This window comes from Rhincodon typus, chromosome 8 (assembly GCF_021869965.1).
Source record: "Rhincodon typus isolate 14 chromosome 8, sRhiTyp1.1, whole genome shotgun sequence".
Classification (NCBI taxonomy): Eukaryota; Metazoa; Chordata; class Chondrichthyes; order Orectolobiformes; family Rhincodontidae; genus Rhincodon; species Rhincodon typus.
In genome coordinates, this window is record NC_063339.1 from 63,147,467 (window position 1) to 63,174,487 (window position 27,021).

The window sequence follows — 27,021 nt, forward strand, 5'->3', positions numbered from 1 at the left end:
ATAACCTAGATTGGCACTTTGTGTGATTCAAGAGAGTACTATGCTGAAGAGCTATCATCTTCTGAATGAGTAATTAAATGGAGGTACATCTTACAACCTCAGGTGGATATAAAAGATTCTGTAACACAACTTAAGAGTGCAAGGAAGTTCTCTATCTTATCCTGCAACCAACAAATTATCTGATTATCACATTGTTGTTGTTGCATCTTGCTGTGTGCAAAATGGCTGCTCATTCCTGCCGTAACAACAATGCTGACACTTCAAAAGCACTTCATTAAATGTATCGATGTGTTTTGCAGGCAGAGTGCATAAGAAAGGCACTATATAAATGCAAGTTATTCTCTTAGTGAACAATATCCTGATATCTGTCCTGTACAAGCTTTACACTTTCTATTCCTTCTACTTTCATACATTTAAAACGGTGATGTCAGATATTTCTTTACAATAATGTGAAACGAAGGGTGAATCAATTGAAATGTTTAAGATCAGTAAACAGTGTTATCGTAGACAGAGAAAATGCTTCCACAGTTGGAGGAGTCCATATTAGGTTGACATAAAATTAAAGCTAAGATGTTTGGTACTGTCAGGAGCTATTTTCTGCTTTTTTAATATTCTTATTTATAACCTGCCCTATCATCTTTCATGGATTCAATCTGGATCAAGAATGTTAGCCATCTCTCAATAAAATCCAAACAAAGTTGTACCGTTACCAGTCCTGTGTTAATCCCTTCACATTTTTGCAACAGTATTGTTAAACACTTACTTATAATGGGCAGTTAAATGCATTTTCTTTTCAACAGGAAAGCAAAAGGAAAATTGCAAAAGAAGAGCAATCCAAACCACATGTCATTGAATAACCTCATTAAAAAGAAATTGGATGCACAAGTCATCGGTGAGTACTATGTAGAGACATAGCATTTTTTATTTAAGTGCAAAGTCACAAGAAATATCTACTTTAATGTTTCAATTAAAAGAATACAGTGCTATGCACATTTTGTTAATGTCACCTTACTGATATTAGTAAACTGCTGCATGCTCTATTATGGTGCTTTCTTTACTGAAATTATAACTTATTATCGTTGCACGGTCATATGAAACTTTACAACCTTGAATCAAATATACAGAAAATACATTCATAGTGTCCAAGAGCACTGAAGCAGCATTTCAGTGCAGATGATTGGCACTAGTCTGACAGTATTGAAGAACACAGACCTTCTGGTCAAGTTAGGCTACATGAATCTGGAATGCAAAACAGTGTCACATCATCAGCTCACAGAGTCGAGTATATGCCACTTGGCAAATAAACCACTTCAATGTGAAGTAGCTTCATTGGGTTCAATAGTGGTTTTAGAACATAGTTTGCAACCAATTTTGTGCTGAGCCTACTTTGATCACTTTCTGCAGTGCTGGTCTCCCAAATATTTTAACAAATAAGGAGGTTGAAATGATGTTGCAAAGCAGCTTTTAACTGCTGATAGTACTTGAAAAATGAAGCTCCCTGGATACTGCAGATATTTAGTACAATTGCTCCAGGTAGGATCCCACACTCTGCAGAAACAAAAAAAAACACAGCTTGTTAAAACATTCCTATTATGAGTCAAGGCTTGTTATTGTTAGATTGAAACAACAAACCATGCATTCTATCCAAAATTAAAAGATTGGGAGGTTGCTGCACATCACCAAAATACAAAGTTTGATTATCTACATCAGCAATTGACAAATGTCATTATTAGGACTCATAGCAAAATAGTGAAAAGGACTCCCAAACAACTGAAAACTCGTCTATTTTATAATACTTGTCTGCTTGGAAGAAAGCTTTTTCACAACTGCTGTCGAACAATACATCTGACCAGGTACAATTATAGGCACAACATATGGAGGATCGATCATTAAACAAAACAAATTATTTTGATGATAAACTTTGAAATATTTTTGTCACTATAGCCTTAGAACTGCATTAAATAATTTTGGAATGAAGAGCTCCATTAATTCTTCTTTGTTTAAAAACTTTAGTCTCAATGCCCGAGAGCTGTCAAAATGTCATCCCAATGGCAATGTCTGAAGGCATAAAGCATTGCAACCAAAAAAGTATGCTACCATATCAGATATTCTATGTTGAGCAGTTAAATATCTTTCCATTTTCACTGGAAAAAGAAAAAAAGACAATTAAATAAGGTGTACGTAAACCAGTACCAATTGCTAGGAAGCAACATTAACTGGTCATTGGCATGGACTCATGTAGCAGGTGAAGTCATATTTTGGGACAATAAAAGAGAATGAAAATCTGTAACAATGATGACAACTTCTTTCAAATACCATTCGGCCCATTGCGTTCAGACCAAACATCCAGACCCATTCCCCTACCGTATTTCCCATAGCTAACCCACCTAGCCGGCATACCCCTAGACACAATGGTCATGCTAAATTGCCCAATCACCTAACTCGCACATCTTTGGACTGTGGGAGGAAACCCATGCAGACATGGGGAGAATGCACAAATTGCACACAGACACTCACCTGAAGGTGGAATCGAACCCAGATCCCCGGCAGCGTGAGGCAACAGTGCTAACCACTGAGCAAATTCTAAAACGTGTAATTTCTTGTTACTTGGAAATACAAAATGCGAGTAGGTGAAGTTCTTTCGAATTTTTTCTAAATATGGGCAGAGGAGGACAAGATTTCAAGTTGATGGAAATGGAAATAGTTCTTTTTTAAGAAGTTTGGCACAATCATTTAGCAAATGATTTCAGTTAGACTTAAGGAACCTTGGTTGACAAGACATGTGGAACATTTCACCAAGAGGAAGGAAGCTTAAGGTTGAGGAAGTAAGGATTGGACAGGGCTCTAAAGGGTTAAGGTAGCCAGGAAGGAACTGAAAAATGGACTTAGAAGAGCTAAAAGAGGGTATGAAAAAGCTGGCGGTTAGGATTAAGGAAAACCCCAAGGCATTCTACACTTATGTGAGGAACAAGAGGATGGCCAGAGTGAGGGTAAAGCCGATCAGGGATAGTGGAGGGACTCTTGTGCGGAGCTAAGGGAGGTCCTTAATGAGTACTTTGCTTCAGTATTCACCAGTGAGAGGGATCTTGTAGTTTGACAGGACAGTGTGAAACAGGCTGATATGTTCGAATAGGTTGATGTTAGGAAGGAGGATGTGTCAGATATTTTGAAGAAATGAGGATAGATAAGTCCCCTGGGCCAGACGGGACATACCCAAGGGTACTACGGGGAGCAAGGGAAGAGATTGCTGCGCTTTTGGCAATGATCTTTGCGTCCTCACTATCCACTGTAGTAGGACTGGAGGGTGGCAAATGTCATTCCCTTGTTCAAGAAAGGAAACAGGGATAATCCTGGGAATTACAGACCAGTCAGTCTTACTTCTGTGGTGGGCAAATTATTGGAGAGGATTCTGAGAGATAAATACTACGATTATTTGGAAAAGCACAGTTTGATAAGAAATAGTCAGCATGGCTTTGAGAGGGGCAGGTCATGCCTCACAAGCCTTATTGCATTCTTTGAGGATACGACAAAACACATTGATGAAGGTCGAGCAGTGGATGTGCCGTATATGGATTTTAGCAAGGCATTTGATAAGGTTCCCCATGACAACCCATTCTCTGCCATGTCCGGGACCGCTCTCTCCGGGACTTCCTTGTCTGCTCCACACTCCTCATTAGCCCCACCACCTTTCCCTGCAACCGCAGGAGGTGCTACACCTGCCCCTACACCTCCCCCCTCACCTCCATTCCAGGCACCAAGAAAACCTTCTACATTAAAACAGATGTTCACCTGCACATCCGCTAATGTGGCCTCCTCTACATCAGGGAAACCAAGCGGAGGCTCGGAGACCGCCTTGTGGAGCGCCTACACTTGGTTCGCGACAAAAGACAACACCTCCCAGTCGCAAACCACTTCAACTCCCCCTCCCACTCCCTGGACGACATGTCCATCCTGGGCCTCCTCCAGTGTCACAACGCTGCCATCCGAAAACTGGAGGAACAGCACCTCATATTCCGCCTTGGAACTCTAAAACCCAATGCTCTCAATGTGGACTTTACCAGCGTCAAAATCTCCCCACCCCTGACCTCATCCCAAGACCAGCTCCCCCTCTCGTCCCCGCCTCCTTGACCTGTCCATCTTCTCTCCCACCTATCTGCTCCTCCCAACTCATTGACCAACCCCCACTTCCTACCTACACTCACCGCCTCCTTGACCTGTCCATCCTCTCTCCACCTATCAGCTCCACTATTCACCTTCCACCACCACCTCCCCCCTCTCTATTTATTTCAGAGCTCCCTTCCCCTCCCCCATTTCTGAAGAAGGGTCCAGACCCGGAACATCAGCTTTCCTGCTCCTCTGATGCTGCCTGGCTTGCTGTGTTCATCCAGCTCCACACCTTGTTATCTCAGACTCCAGTATCGGCAGTTCCTACTATCTCTCCATAAAAAGATAAGGCTGGTGCATTCTGGCTGAGGTGAATTTTTAACGTAGTAAGTCATAACGATTCAGTGGCAATGGAAGTTTTACATGTTCAGAGATTCATTCCTTCAGGATTTAGTGTTGGAATATAAGAGAAAAATATTTGTCTATTTTTGCAGTGTTTCTTGTTGCACACTCTCTTAATCCTAACCTTTCTCACCAAATATTTTTTGGTATGCAAATTAAATTGCACTTAAAAGTTCCTGGTTTAGGGCATACCTCAAGGTTCAGGAGTCTTGCTGTTTCTTTCCCAGTTCAGAAACCGATCTACAAGAGGAGGTTGATGTGCACAAAATGACCTCAAAAGATGCAAGATGCCACTTAAAAGTTCAGCAGAAGCCTGCCGACAGCTAACAGCAAGACTACTTCGAAAGAGAATCCTTTGACCCTGATTGCAAAATGTAGGCCTTTACTTTTGAGGAAGGTGGAAACAGAAGAATTGAGCGATTAAGAGAAGAAATGATTAAACAGTTCCTACCTTAGCTACTTTTCCAGTATACCCTGGAACTGAAGATAAATGAAAGCCTTGCTCCCGTAATTGCCGTAGCTGATCTTTCAAAACCTTAATGTTTCTAGAATAAAGTATTTCAAAGACTAATATTAACATTTCAAAATGCTTGGAAAATAATTTCAGGGTTCAACAGTTTAGGAAATACTACACTTTAAAAAATATGAAATGCAACTACATCTCAAACAGGTAACTTGAATTTTTCATTTTTGCAGCACTCTTCATTTTGCATGGTGGTAACCATTTTACTTATTATGCACAATAAAACTAGGCAAAGTAATTGAACTAGACATAACTTCAGCATGTTAACCTGTGTCAGAATAATAGAGCAAAGAAAAAGCATCAGATTATCAGTGATCAATACAATCATTTGTGTCCTTGCTCTACATAATAAACCGATTACATATAATTGCAGTCCAGATAACTGAAGGTTCACATTTTTTTGACATCTCTAAGGAATTCAGTGGAATCAGGACAATAAGCAAAAGCAGGAGAGGCTGGGTCAATGTATTTGCTAGACTGAATTGGAAGATTTTTGATCTACAGTTAAGGAGTTATGAGATAGCTTATTTCTTAAGTTGGCCAAAAGAAATAAGCTATTACATCCTATACAATAAAATTCCATTCAATCATTTTGGGGATATTTAAAACACAAGTTTCCACATTTATTAAGAAATAAAATATGATTTCACTTACCTATCTGCTACACGAGTTTCATCATTATTTGCAGTATTTGCAGATAGCTCTGGCCACCATTGCTTAAGGACAGCTCGGAGCCAGTTTAAACCAACAATCAGATATCTGCAATATTTGAAAACATTTATATAAAAGGTTTAATACAATATGCCATAAACAAATACAAGTCTATGCAATGAACTGTGATGCGATTGCAACAGGGTGTTGAGCCTGAGCTTTCCAATTGTTATGATGTATCAGGCACACTGGGTGAAGTGGGTTTTATTGCGTTTGCATGCAACAGATATTAAAAATAAAACTTGTATAAAAAAATTTGTGGGCCCTATCTTTCTCATTTTGCATAACAAGAACATGCCAGCAGTTAATAGATTTAATCCTGGTGCAAACATGAGGGGTAAGTTCCATGTCTATTAGGAAGGACCATGAGATTTAGATGTTTAAAATAAAACAACAGTCTGAATACAAGTGACCTAAACCGCCAAGCCAAAACCTAGCCCAACCTAACTTGGAAGCTCAGCCTCAACAGCACAAAATCTCAAGCCATCTTCAAATTCATCTGACTCCATCCTTCACATGCTAATCTGAGCTCAGTTTCAGCTGAGGCCATTTCCAGTAGTCTTGATCCAAAATGGCAACTACCGCAATTTTATGCAGATTTCAGGCCCCTATCACCCCAGTTCTATACTCAGCCTATAAACAAAATGGCAACAAATCCAGTATTCCTTTAAAAAACAATTCAAACCAATTTCAGTTTCATTAATCTCTGGTTTACATCTAAAAGTGAAGCAATAGCAGAATAAACAAAAATGTAGGAAATAAATCTTTTACCTTTTAAAAACAATTACATTTGGGATTTGAAATGTAACCTAATAAGTCTTTTCATTGAGCTGGAGATATGCTTTAACTGTGAACTTTCTGTTCCCTGCTTAAGCTGCTTTTCCCATTGCCCAGTTTGAGATGCAATGCTCAAAAGGCCATCTAGAGGACTTAATACTCGTACATCAGTTTAAAGCAGTACAAACTAAATTTCTCAAATAACCACAAAAAAACTAATCGAGGGCAGCACAAAAAGGCCACACAGGACAGAACCAGGCCATTGAGTGACAGAGTTTATGTCCTACTCAAGGTTCTTCTTATCTTCCCTCCTCCGATGCCAGAATTGAAACCCTCCAATTCTTTCTCCTCATGTACTAGTCTGGCTTTCCTTCAATTGCACATATACTATCGAATATAATCACTCACTGATCTAGGATATTAGGCTCCTAAAATACAGTAAAGCAGCTTCTGTAATTTCATTATACTTACTCTTCATATCTGCTTCTTAATAACTCTTGCGCTAGTGGTAAGAGGTCAACACAACAACCTACGGAGATGCTTTGTTTTTCTTCCTCCAGACTATAAGCAAAAAATAAAGAATATTAAAAGAATATTTGACGAAAATATTAACTTTAGACGGAAAACAAGTTATTTTAATATTACCTTTTCGTAAGCACTGGTAGACAATCTGCAGTAACAGCAATGTCATGTATCCTGCAGATGACAGAAAGATTCAACATCATATCACATGAGAATTAAGACAAATTATTGGAAAGTAATGATGCATGGCAACAAATAAAGTGGAAGATTTCTATCTACCTTTCCAATACAGATTGTGTTCAGTTTACCGATATTGTAATAACGAAGTTTATGATCGAATTTATAACGCTGACTTACATAAAATAGATTTAGTACAATGCTAAAGATCAATTAAATATGATTATTACCTGACCAGATAAGCTACCAGCTCACTTGCACTTTTCTGCCAGAATGTCAGAGCTACGTTCAGTCTTAAGTTTCTACCAAATAGTACTTGTGTCATTGTAGCATGATCCTTAGAAATCTGTGGTATTAACAGAACCAAACAGAAAGAGTTAGGTAGTAAAAGCAGTTAATTTCTTTGTTGCTGAACACACTTTAATACTTTCCATGGCTCCCAAATTCTTGCAGTATTTCCATTCGTTTTAAGGCTACGTATACACATTAGAATTTAAAAGAGGCTTAACAGTCTCTATAATCACTATATTAATGGAGACACTGAAACACTCCTCTGCTAAGTTACCGAAGAGGGATAACAAATAATATTTTAAGCACTTGGTATCAATACCATTTTTTAAAATCTCAATTGTCTTGAAGCTTTGCAACTTCTTCCTTCCTGCATGATACATGCAATACATATTAACTGATGATTAATCACTGTTGGAAATACCTATTTACTTATACCACACAGATACCACGAGAAGCAACTCTAAAATATTCACAGATGGTAGGAATTGCAGATGCTGGAGAATCTGAGATATACAAGGTGTAGAGCTGGATGAACACAGCAGGCCAAGCAGCATCAGAGGAGCAGAAAGGCTGACGTTTTGGACCGAGACCCTTCTTCAGAAATATTCATACCAGTGTTAAGGAAGCTACAAATTAGACTTCACTATACAAACAAAAATAGCTGTTTTTTAAAAGAATCAAACTACTATTTTTGGATGCTGTTTTGCCCAATGGAAACAAACAAAAATAAAAGCTGTTCAGCCAAAAAGGATGTTGGCCACATCCGCCTCTTTGACCCAGTCAGTGTTTGTGGAAGAAGCATTCACTCCAAGATGCTCCTGTCACTTTTGAAAGCAGTAAAACTAAGTAAACGACACTAAACTGGCATACAAAGTCTCTAGCAGGGTCAGGGAGAGAGCCACAAAGAAATTCAGATGAGTAAGAGAGAAATCAGCTATTTACCACCTCTTGCTTTAGGGTAAACTATGGAATAGAAAATACTGTACGTGGCTTGTATAAAAACCATTAATATTAAAATAAACAGAATTAAAAGACCAAATTCAGGTCCTCCTGATAACTGTTGATAAATGCACTAAATAATATGGTACTAACTCAAAGCCACAAAGTACGCGTTTTGAACAGTAGCTCAATTGTGTTTAGCAACATCAGGAACTTTATGACTGGCTTCTGTTGGAGAAACACTGGGTGAGTCTCTTCCAGTGACTCCTTTCCAGGCAAATGTGTAGATGCTGGATGACAGAATGATCAGGATATGCTGCAATGATACGCTAGATTCTACTGTACATTTTTTGCAACGTTTACCACCGCCATTTTTCTCAACTCTTTCAGTGCCTTTGACTTGCCACTGATGTGCATCTGATATTCAGTAGTGGATCAGCACAAGTTGCTGATTAAAATAATGACGTCACAGTCACACAGAACCTTCCGTGCCCTGCTCAAAGTGCTTTCCTACTTTTTGAAGTGGTCACTGTTGCAATGTAGAAAAATGATGTAGATAATGTGTGTAAAACAAGCAACCAGAAATTGCAATGTGATAAATGACCATACCAAGTTTTTTTTTGTTGATTGACAGATAGGGAGTCCAAAACAGAGGAGAACGCCCTTGTTTTTGTTTGAAATACTGATGGACAGATTTGTTACATTGTCCAGAGAAGGCAGATTGGGATTTCAATTTAATTCTCATCCAAAAGGGACTCAGTCAAATGCAGTGCTCCCTTATCACTGACACCTGGAGTGCTAAACAGTAGTAGAAAGACAACACAGCCATGGTCTTGAGGCCTTGCTACAAACAGCTTCCTGGCTACTGACTTCATTCCTCTTCTCTGATTGAACTTCACTCACTTAAGACAGGGCTGAGATTCTGAATATAAATTCTCTTCATCAGTAAAACTATTTCAAAATGCATGCCATTTGATTTTCCTCCTGTATCTCAACCCACCAGCAACTGAAACAAACTCTCGATTGTGTCTTTATTACCTGGAGATTAAATTACTCCACTGCTTCGAGAAAGTGGTTAACTTCTAACATTGTATAAATTTTAATTGACCTATTTTCCTATTCAACCTGTTCAGACATGTTATTACACTCCTTTGGAGCAGGTGGGCTTTGAACACAGTCCTGGGGTAGAGGTGCTACCACTGCGCCATAAGAAGGCCCCTTTAAACAAATGCTGAAATGGAAAGTAACTGCCTCTTCTGCTGAAACCCAGTTATTTAATCCAAATGTTTGCAGCCTAAACCCTAACTCAACCCAAATTCTGTTCATCTGTGATTGCTGATCTACACTAATGTTTCATATTTTAACTTTGTATTCAAATCATAACAGTGGCCTGACCTCATCCTACCTCCAACCAACCCCCTGCCAACTCCCCTTGCCTCTCCCAAACACACACATAATCTTGCAACCTTCCCAGATCTCAGCAATACTCCAAACTTAGAATCGCTCACAATTCAAATTTTTATCTGAACATTTCTACCTTTCTCATCATTTAAGACATGGATTGAAATCTCTTTGATTAAGCTTTTGGTCATCTATCTTAATTTCAGTTTGGCTTGATGTCAAATTCTGTTTGGTAACATGCCAAGGAAACGCCTCAGACGTTTTAACTTTGCTAGAAAAAGTGAAAATAAATGCCAGTCCGTTATATATATTGGATTTATTTGGATAAAGTGTATGTGAAACTATATCGTCTGTTTGAATAAACAACTTAAAAGGCAATTGAAAAGTACAGGAGGTAAAAGAAAGAAATAGCAATTTGGGTTCAGCTAGAGATATCTGGGGGGAACATGAACACAGATGATTTTTCAGTGTGACAGGACAGGTTTGGAAGGCTGTACAAACAAATACACTATTCATGCTAAATTTCTATAATTGATTGGTTAAGTCCCAGTTGCAGTATCATGTCAAATTCTGGGCACGATTCAAAAGGAGTCAAGCAGAATCTCTTTCTGGTCTATATGGAGAGAATAGAAATTTGAGCTATTGTCCTCAAAGAGGAGCTGTTTAAAGGAAGACTTAATAGGGTGACTAAAATCACAAAAAGATTTGACCAAATAATTAAGTAGAAGTTGTTTCCAATAGCAGATAAGTTTGTAAACAGAAAAAAAAGTGTTAAGGTAACTGGCAAATTAACTAAAGAGCTCAGTGGGTCATGGTGATCTGGAATGTGCATGTCTAAAACTGTATTAGAAATAATTCAAATATTATTTAAAAAGGGACCTGGATAAATACAAGGTGAAATAAAAGTGGTTCTCTCACAACCAAATCAGACATTTTCAATTTCAATGGGAAGAAACAAAACACTCAATTAAGTCTTAGCAACAGAGAACTGATGACACCCTACCTGTGCAAAATAATCTGCATATGTAACAGAAGTACTAGTCTGTGAAGCAGACGAATCACTGGAGTTCAGCTGTGAGCTGCGATTGTCATTGCATAATTTAGGTACAGCTCCTGAACAGACTACTTCATTTTCTTTATTTGCCATGTCACAGCTCCAAAGGTTTGGATGCTGTTTCCCGTTGCCCACGATACTTTGGGCTCTAAGTCTAGTCTTCTTTTTACAACACGTCGTTTTGGATGTTCTGTGCAATGTTTTCTTTGTTTGTCCAGTAGATAATCTGTTGAGATAAATCCAGTAGTTGTAGGTATATTTGGTCCCAGCAAATCTATTTTCACTAGCAGAAAAAAAAATGCACTGCAGTTATCTCTATTGTGCTTCTTTGTTATTAAGAACAAAGGAACAGAAGCACACAACTCACTATCCCATCTCATGAATCGAGAGATATGCAGAGTTCCATACTGGACACGATAAACACATTGTTTGGTATTGCTGAGGGCTATGGAGATAGGGCTGGAGAATGGGACTAGTTGTGTCACTCTTTTGGGACCCTGTACAGACACAATGAGTCGAATGGTCTTCTGCTGTGCTGTAAAATTCTATGATTCTAAAAGTTTCTAAAATATTTATGAACAAGAGACAATTAAAGTTATAAACTCCTGAATGACTTGCAGTTCAGAATCAGTGATGAGATATGCAATAGTATGGATGGAGCTTGCTCATTTTATTTTAGTTCTGCAATCTTAGTAACTGGTTATTCAACTGTTCAGCAGGTAACATGATGTTTGTCAACACTTTCTACTAGGGATGCTGCCTGACCTGCTAAATGCTTCTAACAATTTTGTTTTTGAATCATTTGACTTTCTTATAGTCAAATGGAGAGAGAGTGCGGTGAAATGGACATTTAGACAGACTTGAAAACTAAAACTTTTAGCTTTTGCTTTTGGAACTGTCTGCTGTGCTTTCTAACCTCTAATTAAGTGACAACCTCAAAATATCTAGATCAGCATTCTAAGATCCATTTAGCATCAGAATTTAATTTTAAATCGCCCATTGGGTGAAATACATGTAGCATTTTATCCACTGAAGAGTCTTTAGATGCTGGCTGCAGGAGGTAGGGATACCACAACAAAAACACCGTCTTTTCAGTTTTTTTTTGAGGGGTTTGGAAAGAATGTGACTTGTCTCCCTATTTCCCCTAAAGATTTCTTTACTACATCCCCATTCCAGGAATATACGGAATGCTAGCACAACCTGACTTTAATAACAATTTAGATTTCTCTCTGCAGAGGAATCAGTCATTTTCAGACATCTGCCCTGAGTCGACAAGTTGCCCGCTCAGACTTGTTCAGCTGTAGCAACTCACTATGCTATTACAATGAAGTTTAACTATGAAAATCGATGGAGTTTGCAGCAGACCCTGTTCTAGTCAATTTTCAATATATTCAAAGGATCAAACTTGAGATAGAAAAACAATTTGCTAAAAAAAAACTTATCAATTAAAGCAAGTCTAGTGCAGGATGTGGATTGACAATCAAGTGTTGTCGTACAAACGAGTTTAATCAAAGACTGATCTCACCTTCTAACTTTAGGAGTCACCTCTTTGCATTCCAGGACCCTAACCTGGTATGAAAAGAAAAGTGATTATAAATTGCTATATTTCAGGCAATAGCTTTTTAACCATTTCACTTACTGGAAAATAAATGGTAATAAAATTTTGCAATAACAGATCACTAAAAATAAAATGCAGCAACACTTTTCCATAGCATCTTCCAAGAATTGGTTATCCAGATGTTGAAATTTTTCAAATACTTAATGTGAAGTTCAAATAGGTTAGTAGATTTTTAAAAAAAAAGTAACTGTTTGAAAGTAGGAATATTATTTCTGTTTTAAATTTAAGTAAAGGGTTTGATCTAGTAGAATACTAAATATATAGCACTTTTTAAAACTACTGGGTTTTGCAGATAAAATGTCCATAAAATACTTGCAGAATTGGATGTGCAAGCATGCATTTTTATTTAAGATATGTCGCTAAAAACATACAAAGCAGATTTACAGATTTTATAGACCTGTACACCTATACTTTATTGAAAGTGCACTCCAATATTTAATATGAAGTTAATCGAAGAGCTTGTCCGGATTATGCTATCAATAAAAATTCAGCAAAGTAAATGTTTGACCACATCCATTGATTATATTTGTCTAATATCAATCCATTCTTACAAAAACATCGTGCAAAAGAACAAAGAAATGTGCAATTAAGTGCATGGGGGAAGACAGACGATTCAATCCTGATTTTCAAAAAGGAAATGAATAATTAGCTGAAGCAAAAACTACTGGAGGACTATGGGATAAAGGCGAGGGAATGAGATTAGCTACACAGCTTAAAGATAGAACATAAAAAAGTTGGGGTAGGGCTTATGTAGTATAGTGATAGTGACTCTACCTCTGAGCCAGGTGGTCTGAGTTCAAATTTCAACTGCTCTAGAGGTGTAATAGTATTTCTAAACGGGTCGATTGGAAAGTATCTAAAAACATTGGGTTCAATGGCCTCTTCTGCATCATAACCCTGTAATGATTCCAAATCAAATAAATTCTCATCATTTTGCATGTATCTTGCTGGTTCAAAACATTGCCAGAATTAGATAACAAAAACCATTGCATAATTTGTTAAGATATCAATTTAAAAAACAAAAGCATTCTTCTAGTTATTACAATGAAAGGGCATTGATCCGAAACATTAACTCAGTTTTCCCCCTCAACAGCTGCCAGTAGACCTGTTGAGGATTTCCAGCAGTTTATTTTTATGTCTACTGTGATTGTGGTATGACCGAGCATGACAAATAGTAAACAAAAAAAAAGTATACATTCTAATAGACACAATTAGTATCAATACTTCAAGTAATTACTGAGACAAAAATACATTGAAGTGAGTGAGTGGTCAATTCAGTGTCATGTTTCAAGATCTTTAAATACTTATTATACATAACTCATTGTAGATTCTTATAAATTATATACTTTAAAAGAGTGATTTCACAAAGATCCATAACAGCCACGGGCTTTAACTATTTAGACAAAGGTTTGTTTATTATTGGCCATGCATTGTGGATCTGAAGCCAGATTAGCCAGTTTGTGGTTTGTCACAAACCTCTCAGTCTATTTAGGAACCTTTCTTTTGGAACCTGCACTCTTGGGTGCAGGGATAAGGAGTGGTGGCTGATTCATTGACATTCATTTTGGTTTTGGCAAATCACTGAATGGGGAAAGTGTCAGAAGGCTAGACTTCTGTGCCATTGAATGGTGAGTGAAAGACAATTTTACAGTTAAGCAATGAGTGCCGTGTGTGGCCTTGAGATAGGAAACCAGTTTCTCTCAAGCCCCGAGTCGGAGAAACATAGAAACTAGGACCAACATAATTTCTGAAAATATGACAGAAAGAATCCTCATAAAATTTAAAACTACTTGAAGGTGCATTTAAGGACTGTAACCCTCAAGTCTCTGGACCAAGAGTTGGAAAATGACATTATGCTGGATGGCTACACGATAGTCAGGAAGATTCTATGAAATTAAAATTGCATGTAAATTCTGGTCTGCCTTCATTTTAATTCTCCACCTTGCTCCCACACTAACATCTTTGCTGTCAGCTTCCTGCAGTGTTCCAATGAAGTTTAATGGAATTTTGAAGAATAGTACATTATCTTTCACCTTACAGACTTTGGGATGCGACATCAAGTTTAAGATTTTGACCACAAGCTCTTCACCCATTTTGTTTCATGTCCTTTTTGGTTTTGGTATTTCATTTACTCCTTGGTTTCGGCTGACAGCTGTTCATCTTTTCATCATTTACAACTGCTCCAGGTACAAGTATGCTTCTTTTCTTATACCATTATTAATCCCTTTGGCCTTGCACCACTAATCTTTTTGTCATTTAGATCTTCCACTCTTCCTTTTTGATCATTTTCCAACAGTCTCCCTAATCTTTTCAGTTGCTTAAAGCATACACCTCTAACTTTTCACACTTCCTATAAAAAAGTCAAAATGAACTGAAATAGCAACTGTTCCTCTATCCACAAATGCTCCCAGACTTGCTGAGCATTTCCAGCAACCGCAATATTTTGTACTAAATTCAATACCATTAGGGATTTGTTAGTACCCACAAAAAGAAAGATTTTCTAAAATCAAATAGATCACCATGCAGTTACCCATATTGAACTCCTATTGTGGGCCATTACTTATCAATATTCCTTACAGTGTTCTGTTCCCACCTGCAACACCCTAATTAGGGTCACCAACAAATCTGGATCACTACTTCTGTGGTACAATTAAAATATTAAAAGTCTGAGGTCCAGTGCAGAACACTGTGCGGTAGCACTAATTATAGCTTTCCAAATGGAAAAAAAATACTCATCATACATAATCCAAGTCTCTCAAAGTCTTTTGGAAGTCCATTAAGTAACAGCTGTAGACATCTTGTCATTTAACATATTAGAAACCTTAAAATAAATAAAACAAACAAACAAATTACTGCAGACAGATGTGATGCTCCTTCACAATTTCATACTGGCTCTCTCCATCGGTTGATATTTGTCCAAGTGTTCATCCCCACAACTGGAATTATACTAATACATCAATAGTTTCCTGGGTTCTCTCTTCTTCTCTTAATTTTATAATTGAAAGGAACAGTACTTAAGAGTCTTAGAAGGTCAAGACTGAGGTGTGCTCACTTAAACTTTCTTATTACCCCAGAGGAGAACTGATTAGATACATCAATATTCAGCTTCGTCTAACAGTTTATTCCCTCCTTCTATTTTGAAGGCAAATGATTTAATTCACTAAACCTCAAATCCACATCCAATCTCCAGTATGTCCTCCAGGTCTTTTTTGCAATCAGGCATAATTTCAGAATTAGCTAGCTTCATGAACATGGTCTCATAAGGAAGTGCTTGCAAGAGTAGAAAAAGTGAGCTTTTATCATTATGGGAAACTGCAAAAGCGCCAGGGTACTAACAGAAATGGGCTAAAGGCAGATTCAAGAAGGGAGATAGCACAAAACAAGTCTATACATAGCATTATGGGGTTCTCACTTGCACTTCCTAAAGACTAGGAAAGTCTGATTGAAAGGGTCAATCACTTTGGTCAAGTGACCCATTCACAAATGGCTGGTACAAAATCTGAAGCTGTAAAAACCTTGAGGTAGCACGCATTTCGCAACGAAGCTCTACAAATATTTTCTGCTGACCTTTCTCATAGTCTCATTACAATTAGGACGCATCCTTTTAGCAAGTTGTCTTTCTTCAATGAGTTCATCTTCCACGCCAAATAATACACCTTGCTTGACATTTTGATGTCTAGATGCCATAATCACTTGCAATCCTAGAATCAAAAAAGATGAAATTTTTTTTTTTTTTAAATTGATCGAAACAACAGCAAGACATCAACCTACTCAGCTTTCACGGTTTGCCAAAATTAACTTTCCACAGTCCTTCTTCAGCTTCGCCTCAGATTCAGAGAAAATGTTTTTTCCCATAGACATCAAACGGTTTCAAGTTTGAATTTTTCAGGCCACTGGATGTCAAGTAGTGGTGAATAGACTATTATCTTCTCAGGAAAATAACTACGATCTGAAAGCTGTTTTCCTTATATTGCAATATAAATGTGGAAGTGAGTATACTTCGCATTTCTACAGCATCTCTTACATAAGAAAATTGCATGAAAACTAGAAAAGGCAAAAAAATTGTTGGAAATTAAGTAGTAGAGCGAGGCAGCAAAAATTGAGCTTACAGAAGGAATAGCAAAGGGATACTGGAGAGGCTTTCTATTGAACAGACCAAAGTAATTGGAGGATAAGCCACAGATGACAAGGGAAGTAAATGAAAAACACAGAATTTCAATGCCAGAAGCAGGAGGTACATACTTAAAATAAACAGTGAAGGAGACAAAAAGAAAACAGGGAACTATAAGCCAATTAGCTTAACATCTATTATTGGGGGAAAAAAAAAGAGTCGCAAGTCATCATGCAACATGAAAACAGACCCTTCAAGCAAACTAATGCTCCCAAACCATGCTCCCAAAGTAAACTACCACCACCTGCCTGTGCTTTGCCCACGTCCCTCCAAATCTTTCCCATTCATGTACTTTTCCAAATGTCTTTTAAATGTTGGAACTGTACCCACATCCACCTGGCAGTATATTCTGCACACGAACCATGCTCTGTGTAAAAAAAAAGTTGCCGCTCACGTCCTTTTTAAATTTTTCTCTTCTCATCTTAAAAACAGCTCCCTAGTTTTGAACACGCAACCCCCCCCCCCCGCCATCCCACCTTAGGGAAACAACCTTTGGTATTCACCTTGTGACCCTCATGATTTTATAAACCTCGATAAGGTCACCTCTCAACCTCATGCTCCCATGAAAAAAGTGCCAGCCTGTAAGTCAAACCCTCCATTCCCAGCAACATCATAGCAAATCTTTTTGAACCCTCTCTATAGCATAGTAATATCCTTCCCACAACTGCACACAGTCTCCAGAAAAGGCCTCACGAAAGTCCTGCACAACCTCAATACATGTCCCAACACCTATACTCAAAGGTCTGAGCAATGAAGGCAAGTATGCTAAATGCCTTCTTAACTACCCTGACCATCTGTGATGCAAATTTTGAAGTATTATACACCTGAAGCCTTAGGTCTCTTTAGTTTACCACACTTCCCAGGGTCCTATCATTAACTGTACAAGTTCTTCCCTTGTTTGTTTTATCAAAATACAATACCTCACATTTATCCAAATTAAACTCCATCTACCACTCATCAGCCCATTTACCCAATTAATCATGACCTCTTTGCAATTTTAGATAACCTTCTTCATTGTCCACTATACCACCAACTTTACTTACAAACTGACAAACCATGCCTCTTGTATTCCCATCTAAATCATTCATATAAATGACAAACAAAAGTGGACCCAATACCAATTCCCATGGAACACCGCTGGTCACAGGCCTATTCAGCCCAAAAAGGAAGTCTCCAGCATCACACTGTCTCCTACCACAAAGACAATGTTGCATCCAATTGGCAAGCACACCCTGAATCCCATGTTACAATTTTACTAATTAGTTTGCCATGCAGAATCTTATCAACGTTGTGAATTGTGTCAAACGGAGTGGTGGAAATTTATCACAGTAGTCAAAGAAAGAATTTTCAGAGCGGGTTGCTGGTGTATAGTGGTCTGAAAACTCCTCAGAAAGATGGAAGTTCATAGTGGAAAATTACTTTCCACTGTTATCATGAAAGCAAACAGACAGGAAAGCACGATTACATCACCTACAGAAATATGAGGATACTTGACGAGGCAAATCTTTCAGCAAAGCATTGTTGTTAGAATTTACTTTAAAGGATGTAATAGCACAGTGTTTAGAACTACATAATATGATCAAGTAGAGTCAGCATGACTGACAAATTTATTAGGAAAGCAATGCACCTGAAACATTTAGATTTTTAGAAGCTGCTTGATAAGGCACCACACACTAGTTAGAAGAGGCCAGGGTATTGTAGGTAGTATGTTAGCATGGATTGACGATTGGTTAACTAAGTCAGAGTATGGATAAGGGAAGCATTGCACACATGTGCGCGCGCGCACACACACACACATACATACACGAGGAAAATGAATGTACTGTAGCCCAAGTCTGTGGCTGACAAAAATACATGAAGGCATGAGATGACAGTGGCACAATGAATCTGAAGACAGATACAGGCATGTTAAGTGAGTGGGCAAAGACTTCGCAGACGGAACAGAAGGTGGGAAAATGTGAAATTATGCACTTTGCCCGGAAGAATAGAGGAGCTGATTATTTAAATACACAAAAACATTATTTAAATAGAGAAGAGCCACAGAAGAGGTTTTTGGGGATTCTCAATTTGTTTTGCTAAAACATTACAAGGTGCTAGTCAGACCATAGCTGGAATAATGTGAATGGTTTGGTCTGCTATCCAAAGAAATATGTAGAAGCACTGGAGGCAGTCCAGAGAAGATTCACTAGGCTGATACCAGATATGGAAGGGGTTCTTATGCGGGGAGGTTGAGTAGGTTGGGTTGAACTCATTGGAATTTTGAAGAATGAGAGGTGACCTTATTGAAACATACAAGATTCACAAGACAAAAAGAAGCTTGACAGGGTAGATGTAGAAAGGTTGTTTCCCTTCGCGGAACCTCAGGCCAGAGGGCATTATCTTAGATTGGAGACACTGTTTGGACCACACCAAATCCCCTCAAAAATATATTCAGAAGATACCTTTTTAAAAACAAGAAAATGTTAGGGTCTAGGCTAAGTGTAAAGTTTTGCACTCTAGATGCAATCTGATTGGTCAACCTACTTGAATTTAAGCAAAGCACATGATTTTTACACTACTGTTAAAATACAGAAAATAAAAATGAAATTAATTGGCTTAACTATAACTATTGAAATGGTTAACAAAGTAATATACATTAGCCACTAATTAGTTGTTCTGATATAGTAACATCCCATAAACACACCCTTGGCAAAGGCAAATTCAGTAAAATAGATTATCTCAAATGCAGCAGTAAGAGAACCCCAGCAAAGAACTAAAGAGCTTCCACATCTCGTTTCAAGATTCCAGCAACTGAAGCAAGCTACGACTGAAGATCCTGGTTCTGTGGGAGCTTGACCCCACCCATTCTGGCTGCTTTTATTGTTCCAACTTTAAAAAACCCAAGAATTCACAAGCTGTTTACTTTATTGGCTTTGAGCAGACCACCCTTCACTCTGATGCAACCTTTCTTCATTTATTTAAAAAAGGACAAAAATACACCTCTTAAAGCTGTAGTATTGTCACATTGTACATTTAAGACAAAAGTAAGGAAGAATTTCTTCTCTTGAACGGTTGAGAATCTGTGGAATTCTTTATTGCAGAAGGCTGTTGTGGCTGGGTCATTAAATCTGTAGGCTGAGACAGACAGATTTTTAATCAGTAATGGAATCATAGGTTATAGGGAACGGCAGGGAAGTGCAGTTCAGGATTAACAGATCAGCCAGGATCTGATCGAAGTAGCAGACTTGGTGGGCTGGATAACCTAATTCTGCTCTCAAGTCTTACGTGAATTAATTGCTCAAGGAAATGATTATGGTGAGATGGGGCAAGATGAAGAAGGTCCTGAGCATGAAGGTGAAAATCTTGAAAGAAATTCATTGTTCTTTATTCAGGCAGGTGAACTGATAAAAGTGGAGATGCAGAACTTTGTTCAATGAGGTAGGAAGGATATTATATTCTGACAAATGCTTCTCACTTGTGAAGCTTGGAGCCAGGCAGAAATGGATAAATTGGGAGCTGGCAATATTTGTCCAGACAGATTTTATAAAATTTATTTCATTGTAAAAACGCTTTCAGACTTTGTTGCAAATTTCTACTCAGCATATATCCTGAACTTTGTTATTTCCAGGCCACATTCTTGGCTGTTCCCAGACAAGCATCAGCCACAGCTCAGTCAGCAACGCTCTTGCCGGAGTCATAAGATTGTGGGTTCAAGTGCCATTTCAAGGTTGAAATATAAAAAGCAAAAAAGTTGACAGTGTAACGCACTACAATTTTTGGTTGAGACGTCAAATCAGTGCCCCCTGACCTGGTCATGCAAGTGTAAAAGATCCCATGGTACTATTCTGAAGAGGAGCAGGGCAGTTATTCCCACTGGCTAATAATTAGCCCTCAATCAACATGCCAAATTCAGATTAGTTGGTTGTTATCATATCATCTGTGGGACTGGCAAAGCACAAATGGGTGTTGTTGTTCCCTATATTAAAAAAGTACTCCAAATGTTTTGAAGCACTTTGAGACAGCTGCTGGTTGTGAAAAGCACTGCACAAATGTAAGTCTTTTCTAAAGTTTCAGATGCCCTCTAGTCCATTTGTTTGCTATTTGTATACTCAAGATAACAATATACCAGCTCCACCCCTACTCCAACTCACGTTCATGTTTCCAATTTCCCAATTTCCCACCTATTCCATTGCCCTGAATTATAACCAACAGCCTCAGAAACAAAAAAAACACCCTTTTCCTCAGTCAACGATTCCTCACCACTGTGTTGCCTTGTGTGTGCCTTATTCATTTTCTGCACTTCTCTCAGCATTTTCTTCCCCTCCCACAATAATGGAAAGGACCCCCAGTCCTCACTTTCCATCAGACCAGCCTCTGTATCATAGCTGGTTTTCGCCAACTCCTGTGGGATTCCACTACGAGACACATATTCCCTCTCGCCATTCTGCAGGGGCCATTCCCTCCAGGACACCTTAGTTCACTCCCAACACCTGTACAGCGCTGCCCATACAATCATAGAAGGTGCAACACTTGTCCATTTATCTCCTCATGACCCACGATCCAAGATACATGTTCCAGGTGAAGCAGTGATTTGCCTGCTCTTCATTCAATCCAGTCTACGTATTCACTCCTCCAATGTGGCCTCCTTTACACTGGGGAGATGAAATGGAGAGTGGGTGACCATTTTGGTGGTAAAAATGACTGGAGTTTCCAGTCACCTACCACTTCAATATACTACTGTATTCCCACGCCAACATTTCAGAGCCACCCACCTCCATGTTCACTACCTACCCTCACACCCCTAAATCCTGTTCTGTATGGGCTGCTCCCAGCACAGCCATTTTCAACCATTTACACGTCTCATCAGCACCCGACCCAGAATTTCTCTTGGCTGATCAAGAGCAATCTCTTTGTTTGACTATCCCTTTTTACTCTTTCTCAGTTTCATCTTCAGGTGCTCTATTCAATCCCCACCACATCCCAGCTATTTTCAGGTCTGACGAAGTGTCACTGGACTCAACACATTATTTCTGTTTTCTCTGCACAGATGGTGCCAGAGTTTCTGCAACACTTGTTTTAGACTTCCAGCATCTGGATTTCCTTGATTTTTAAATAATATAAATCTATGATTTTAAAATCAAATACATACTCAATCTCTATTCTTGCATAAGCAGTTCCTCCCCAATTAAACATGTTGGAAAAAACAGCTCAGATTAAACAGTGTCACTTGGGACTTCCTTTTTAATTAACCTACAGGGCTTCCTTCAAAACTATCAGGTGTTATTTCAGGAACTATTGATACATATAAGCCACAAATGAAGGCCTACAGAAATGCATCAACAGCTTATCATATTTTGCACAGTAATACTTGCTTGCAATGTTGCACCATTTATTTTAGTCGTCACTCAGTGGCGCCACAGGACAATAAATTTAACAGTCGGCTATACTTGACAATATATTCAAAGGGACCATATTAGGAAAATTTAACCCCGGATGAATCTTGCGATGCGATGTAGTGTCCCTATCTCTGAACCACAAAGCCCTGGTTCAAATCCCACCTGCACCAAAGGTATATAATAACACCTCTGAACAGGTTGATTAGAAAAATAGGTTAACAAAAAAAAAAGTTTATGAACAACTACCTTAAAAATTTTGCCTAGAGCTAATTTAGGCATGCCAAACAACGGAGCCTCTTTGTTTTTTAAAAGATTACTCAAGTGATTTGATCAAGTATGCAGCCGCTTTAAGATCTTTATCCCCGCCATGGCCATGCAGCAACTCAAAAGTGACAGCGCGAATGCAGATCGTGCACAAGTTGTTGTTCAACTTTAGACTGAACATTGGAATTAAATGTAGTTCCAGAATTTTGCAATGTAGGAACCTTTCTGGTTTTTCATTATTTTTACTACTATTCTTTTACTAACTTTGATTGGAACTGATGACGAGTGGACTTTGGGAAACAGCCTGGTAAAAGGAAATGAACAGACCAAACAAGCTTTTTTGTTTATTTGTGAGGGCAGACCTGGAGGTTAACTGCAGGCTGATTCTCAATTAAAAGGGTTCGAACAGGCACGGCCACCCTGGAAACAGCATTTTGTTTAAACAGATGGCAGACTTTGGCTAGTAAGGAGGTCAGCACCTGGGAGTTGGCCCCAGCAAGTCTGGAAGAGATCTATATTCAAGGAAATGATAGACGTTGAACAATCATTGAGGACCCAGGAAAAAACAAAAAACGCTTCAAAGGAGGCTACACAGCACCAACGATGTCACCTAAAAGGGAGATGAAATGTTTGAATGAAAACCAGTCAGCTCGGCACACCAACCAACAACTCCATCTGCTGACCTTGTACTTCCAGAGAGAAGGTGCTACGGATCTTTGGCAAATTGCCGTATTGCTCAGGAGCAGCAGTTCTATTTACAAGATGCATCAGTAATGGAGGGAGTGGATGTGGTAACTATCAAGCTGGCTACTGTGTCCCATGTGGTATCAAGCTTCTTGAATGTTGTTCGAGTTCTACTCATCCATGCACGTGGGAGTTTTCCATCACACTCCTGACTTGTGCCATGTAAATGGTGGACAGGCTTTGGGAGTCAGGAGATCAGTTACTTGCTGCAGTATTCCTCAACTCTGACCTACTCTTGTAGCCAGTGTTTATGTGGGGAGTCCAGTTGAGTTTCTGGTCAATGGTAACCCCAAGCTTATTGATCGTGGGGGATTCAGTAAATGGTAACACTATCGAACATCAAGGGATGGTGGTTAGGTGGTTTCTTTTGGAAATGGTTATTGCCTGGCATTTATATGGCATGAAAGTCACTTGCCACTTTTCAGCCCAAGCCTGGATACTGTCCAGGTATTGATGTATTTGAACTTGCACTGCTTCAGTATTGCGACTACATCCCCAATTAAATAAGATCATCGCTTATCTGATTATGGCCTAAACTCCACTTTCCAGCCTGCTCCTATAATCCTCAACTGCACTGTTGATCTAAAATCTGTTTAGCCCACTTTGACTTTCCTCAATGCAAGCCTCCACTGCTTTCTCCAGAACAGCGTTCCACAGTCTAATAGAAAAAACATTTTCCCGATCTTAAAAGGGAGTCCTCTTATTTTTAAACTGTGGCCCCCTAATACTAGCTTCACCCATAACAGGGAATATCTTCCCAGCATCCACTTCACTAATTGCCCTCAGCATCATGTCAATAAGATCATTTCTCATTCATCTAGACTCCAATGGGTACAGCCCAATCTATTCAATCTTTCTTCTGCAAAATGAGTCAAGTGAACCTCCTCTGAACTGCTTCTTACACAATTGTATATTTTCCAAATAAACAGACCTAACTGTATATATATATATATTTCATATGTGGTTTTACCAAGACCCTTTACAGATGTAGTAAAATTTGTCTTTTATCAAGTCCATTACAGGTTAACAGCATACTAAGTGTTAATTATAACTGTAAACGCTCCCTGATACTGACAATTAACTACTGTAAGTGTTAAGGCATATTGTTTAAGACCTTAAACATTGTAGAATTTAAAAACGTATAATTTAAACTTTTTTTTGTTTTTCTCTCATTCCATCATTCTTTCCCTCTCCATTTTTCTTCCTGGTCATAGTGTATGGCTTGTAATGACTTCTCCCGGACACTGGTCTGTGGTGAGACCAAAGTATTACCAGAAATGGCAGTATTTTGGTTTGCATTAAGAACTACTGTATCTAGTAAAACAATTGAACAGATGCGAAGCACTCAAAACCAGGAAAGAAAAACCAAAAATGGTCTGCAGCACACTGAAAAGATCTTAAAGTAGAAATTTGTCACATGATATGCTGGCAAGATCCAAATCCTGCTTTATTGTACATTTAGTACTTTCCCCAGTTTTTAATTACCCTTGAAGTTAACATAATGATTCAGTCAAAACAGGGGTTAAGAAAGGATTCTAAAAACATTACTAGAAATTAAAAATCAACAAATCAATAATATTGCAATAACCTTGGACCATCTGCAATTTTCAATTACAGTAATTACGATGTGGTATGAATTTATTTCTTTAACCATTAGGAAGATGTTACAAGAACTCAGGATTCAGACAACATTTTAAATAGTATTACATACAAGGTTAGGATTTGTGCGTTCTTTTCACATTATTGTGAATGATGTCAGTGTAGCTCAAGATATGCTCAAGTCAGCTGAAGACATATCAAAATCAGGGAACCCTCTCCTCTTAAATCTCACTGTCTAGTCCTGACAGCAGTTCAAGTATTAAAGTTCGTTAATGCAGTGTCACTTATTAGTGACAAGTAATTATTAATTTACATCTACACAAACACTTTAACAGGAGTACCTTTGTTTATTGATATGACTTGGCCATAAATGAAGTGGTTTGGCGATGTTGCCTTCCTGATGTTTAGAAATGCCACAGTTACAAGGAGGATTTAATAACTCTCTCCTATAAAATGTTAACTCAAAAAAAGCTCAATGAGACTCTGAAGCAGACATATACAGTTGTACAACAATACTTCATAACATTTCAATGGGATTAATGACCATTCAATATTTTTGGCAGTCTTGATCAGCATGAATTTTTTTTTGCTATAATTCCAACAATATCACCGACCTGAACCATGCCATGATTTGCTACCAGTTACATTCACAAATGTCCCAAGTAAAATAAAGTTTTTAGAAATCCTAATCCTCTTTTATCAAGTGTTTTGAATAACTAATGAAAAACATAGAATCTGCTTCATAACCTTATGGTACAGAAGATTCTATTGATACAGCAGATTTATTTAGCCACCATTATCGGCGGGTCTCACCATTCAGTGCTGTCCATTCACATCATTCAAAACTCAAGTCATCCCATAAAACAGGATTCCAAGGAAGTAACAACTTCACACTTACAACGAGGCCAGGTTCAAAAATTATGAACAGATTTGCTTGTTCAAATAGTAAGGTCGCTTTGCAAGTTAACATTCGCCGCAGCTATAAATAAATCACTAGTTGTCATACAGTGAAATATCTGCCCGCCAACCAATTCCACAAAATGCGGTTTTGACAACTTTACCCTTTTTAAACAGACTTCCCTTCATGCCACTCCCAGCCAGGCAAACAAAATGGATCCAAACGAATGTAGATTGTCCAATAAGATCCGTCGCGTCTTTCGGGATAAAAGCGAGATGAAGAGTCCAGTCCCCAATTTTCGAAACCAAACAAACATTTTCAGATTTTATAAAATTAACCATAAAATCACATAAAAAGATCGTTCTTTGAGTTTTAATTATTAACGACAAGTTGTCTTACATGGAGTACGTGGACAGTTAGAACTGGTTTAAGAGCTCCTTAGCAAATAATTTCGAATTACAAAGAAACACAGCCCTCTTTTAAAAATTAATCTCAATCCACCCCACCCCAAAATCCCATCCAGCAGAAACTACCCAAGTGTGAGGTCCCGAACCGATCCTCCTGCCACTACCGATAGTAAGGGGGTCACTTACCAGAACATTTTACAACATTTCAGTGGCAGTGCAAGCGATTAGAATTTGCCCCTCCTCTCCCCTTTCAGGCGCTAACGGGCCGCACCGGTCGTCTCTCCCTTTCCCTGAACCTTCGCCATTCAAAACAAGCCCTCGGCATGCCGGGACAGCTGAAACCTCCCAGTCGGAGGACTGTCCCCGCTCGGGCCCACGGCATGCCGGGATAGCTGAGTCCTCCCAGCCGGAGGTTTGCGCCCGCTTGGGCCCACTGTATGCCGGGATGGCCGAGTCCTCCCAGCCGGAGGGCCAAGAATGCGAGAAGCCAATGCAACGTCTACCCCAAATCCTGATAGGAGCGTTCCTGCGGTTTAAATGATAACAGTCAGCAAAACAAGTTGCAGAGCTGGACGAACACAGCAGGCCAAAGCAAACAAGTGGTGTAATTGTGGAAGAAGCACTTAGAAAACGTGTGAGCGGAATTTTCTGAGGAGTAGCTATCTCACCCAGGAAAAGGAAATCCACGCCCACATTTCACAACACTAAGATGTTATTTGGCATTTAAAGGTCCACAATCACAGTCACTTTGACAGCTGATGTCAAAGATCAAGTACTTCCAGTGTGAAGTTAAGGTGCCAGGTGACAGTGCCAAGTGGGCAGGGAGTAGGATGGCGCTAGTGGGGAGGTTGTAGCTGCGTGATGCAGTAGAATGGGGGCGGGGGGGGGAAGTAGGCCGCCAAGTGACGTAGAATGTCAAGTAGGAAGGTGATAGGTTGCCAGTTGGTAGGTTGGCAAGTGAGTAGGTTGCCAGATGTTTGGGTGCCAGATGGTTAGTATGCCAAGTAAGTAGGGGGTAAGGAGTACCGTGGCAAAGGGGCCAAG

The 27,021-nt window shown here is 38.9% G+C and overlaps 1 protein-coding gene across 6 annotated transcripts; it reads right to left on the bottom strand.

Moving 5' to 3' along the window:
* Nucleotides 1-886: 886 nt before the first annotated feature.
* katnbl1 (katanin p80 subunit B-like 1) lies at nucleotides 887-26,807 on the bottom strand. 6 transcript variants are annotated; one of them, XM_048599745.1, is made up of 13 exons: nucleotides 26,646-26,807; nucleotides 26,164-26,503; nucleotides 25,014-25,069; nucleotides 16,087-16,220; nucleotides 13,294-13,416; nucleotides 12,427-12,470; nucleotides 10,851-11,127; nucleotides 7,447-7,562; nucleotides 7,163-7,213; nucleotides 6,989-7,078; nucleotides 5,684-5,788; nucleotides 4,958-5,051; nucleotides 2,531-2,652 (listed from the first exon to the last, which is right to left on the bottom strand). In XM_048599745.1, exons 2-13 carry the CDS (start codon nucleotides 26,169-26,171, stop codon nucleotides 2,584-2,586), a joined length of 1,167 nt encoding a protein of 388 aa, XP_048455702.1. In that variant the 5' UTR covers nucleotides 26,172-26,503; nucleotides 26,646-26,807; the 3' UTR covers nucleotides 2,531-2,583. The 6 variants fall into 6 exon arrangements, with proteins under 6 accessions (XP_048455703.1, XP_048455706.1, XP_048455701.1 ...); XM_048599746.1 differs by lacking the exons at nucleotides 2,531-2,652; nucleotides 26,646-26,807 and adding an exon at nucleotides 887-1,548 and having other exon boundaries at nucleotides 26,164-26,629; XM_048599744.1 differs by having other exon boundaries at nucleotides 2,518-2,652; nucleotides 26,164-26,807.
* Nucleotides 26,808-27,021: the final 214 nt, after the last annotated feature.

Bases quoted from the DNA above. Each gene is read 5' to 3' on its own strand.
- katnbl1 (XM_048599744.1), bottom strand. The intron at 12,471-13,293 runs GTAGAGTCACTA...TTTTCATACCAG, and splicing joins TCAGACCACCTGGCTCAGAG to GTTAGGGTCCTGGAATGCAA. The intron at 2,653-4,957 runs GTAGGAACTGTT...GCCCATATTTAG, and splicing joins ATACTGGAAAAGTAGCTAAG to AAAAAATTCGAAAGAACTTC.